Source organism: Physella acuta, unplaced genomic scaffold, assembly GCF_028476545.2.
Source record: "Physella acuta isolate Inbredline_101_S28 unplaced genomic scaffold, ASM2847654v3 ptg000801l, whole genome shotgun sequence".
In the NCBI taxonomy this organism is placed as follows: domain Eukaryota; kingdom Metazoa; phylum Mollusca; class Gastropoda; family Physidae; genus Physella; species Physella acuta.
Window position 1 is genome coordinate 391,500 of NW_026732319.1, and position 1,880 is coordinate 393,379.

The window sequence follows — 1,880 nt, forward strand, 5'->3', positions numbered from 1 at the left end:
TTTAAGTAATTAAAAAATGGATTAAAAACCAAGTGTATATCCCAAAGAGCCATCTCCCGTCGTTTTATATAATGCTTGAGACAGTTTAAGGGAGATTACTCCTGGTTTATTTGTAACAAATTCTTGATAGCATAATTATAAACGTTTGTTAATGTTGTCTATCTTATAAATTCTTAAATTTCCAACTGATAAGCTAGTTTAGCTTTGTATAACAAACTTGAAAATTTCAAAAATACTACTTTATGGTACATCTAAACGTGTTGTTAATCTAAATTTAAAATAAAACGTACGTGATCTCCCTTAAACTTTCTGGAATATCTAAAGCTGGCAAATAGCTGTTTACGACAAATTAACGTAAACAATAATGAAAAAAATAGCAACTACAGCAAAATTTAAACAGATATTTTTATTCACTTAGAGCAATTTTTACAATACTTTTTTTTATCAAACATTGTAAATTGCTGATTACTTGACTTTCACTTTGGTAGACGATAACTTATTTTTGGATTCATCTACACCTCAATGGCAACCCAAGTTAGACCTGCATAGTTAAATTGGCTGTCTTCCCAGGTACTACAGACAAGTTCCATTCCAGTTGCTGTGACGTTTCTTGCATAAAACGAATACCTAATTTGTTTGGCGTTCCACATATCTAAACCATTTAAAATCACCGTGACAATAGGTGGATTTTTGAAAGGCTTAGTAAATGTGACTGCCTGGGCATGAAGACGAGCTTTTCCAGATGCTTGGTAGTTATCAGAATTCCCGCAAGAATAAGATCCTTGTTCAAGCAGAGGTGGTTCGAGATCATTGAGCAGAGTTGTGACCAAGCCACACAACTGATTTGAAGCAGACTCCAATCCTAAGACATCACCATAATAAAATAATATTAACTTAGTTATACACAACTGAGTATAATTTGTAATATTTTATTATCTTATAACTTTACAATTTTGTAAAAAAAAAAATAATCACTCATGTCGATAAAATTTACATAATAATAAACGTTAACTTTGCTCATTGTTATTAGAAATTCGTTGGATTGTGAAGAGTTTGTGTTTATTTTTCTGTTGACAATTCAATGCTTACCATTACTTGACGATATCAGTGCTAGTAGAGTACACAGAGATATTGTAATTTTGGAGTTCATTCTTGAATTCAATCTACAATGCAACAACACAATAAAAAACTACTTTATTACTTTTTGTTGAATAAAATCTTGATTTTTAAAAGTAACGTAGTTTACATATTAAAAACAGACCCAATAAACTTTATATTGTATATATGTATATATATATATATATATATATATATATATATATATATATATATATATATATATATATATATCTTCTAGTCACCGTTGGGCAAAAATAGTTGCAGATATTAGGGAGTTCGCGAACTGTAGACTAAATCCTCGCAACACTTAGCTTTGTCTAATAATACTATTCAGTGGCTAATGCATATACGACCGTAGATGTTGAAGAACACTTTTTAAATGAAGTTAAACTTCACCATCGTTTGTTTTTCAAGATGCTGAATAAACAGACAAGTTCGTGTCCGCAATTGCTTGAATTTGTGAAATATATTCATTCATATAGCAAAAACGAGAAAACAAATGCGCTTTCTGAAACTGAATGATTAAAATAGGAAAACGGCTATGGTGTTTTTACTGATGGTGCACCATCTATGTTAGGGTCAAAATCGTGCTTTTAGAATACAGATTTAGCTCCCTAACCAAGGGGAATCAAGTTCATGATTCACCGCTATGCCCTCGCCAGCAAGACTCTTTTGGTTCTATAGTTATTAAAAGTCGTATATAATGTTAAATCTGTCTTTTTAAAGAACTTAGCCAATACATGAATAAGATAAAATATTTT

General features: G+C 30.6%; 1 protein-coding gene across 1 annotated transcript; it reads right to left on the bottom strand.

Moving 5' to 3' along the window:
* Nucleotides 1-512: 512 nt before the first annotated feature.
* Nucleotides 513-1,150, bottom strand: LOC131951138 (uncharacterized). Its single transcript, XM_059313428.1, has 2 exons — nt 1,090-1,150; nt 513-862 (listed from the first exon to the last, which is right to left on the bottom strand). The coding sequence occupies exons 1-2, from the start codon at nt 1,148-1,150 to the stop codon at nt 513-515; spliced, it is 411 nt and encodes a 136-aa protein (XP_059169411.1).
* Between the last annotated feature and the right edge of the window lie 730 nt (nt 1,151-1,880).

Bases quoted from the DNA above. Each gene is read 5' to 3' on its own strand.
- LOC131951138 (XM_059313428.1), bottom strand. From the start codon at position 1,150: ATGAACTCCAAAATTACAATATCTCTGTGTACTCTACTAGCACTGATA. The intron at 863-1,089 runs GTAAGCATTGAA...GTGATGTCTTAG, and splicing joins ACTGATATCGTCAAGTAATG to GATTGGAGTCTGCTTCAAAT.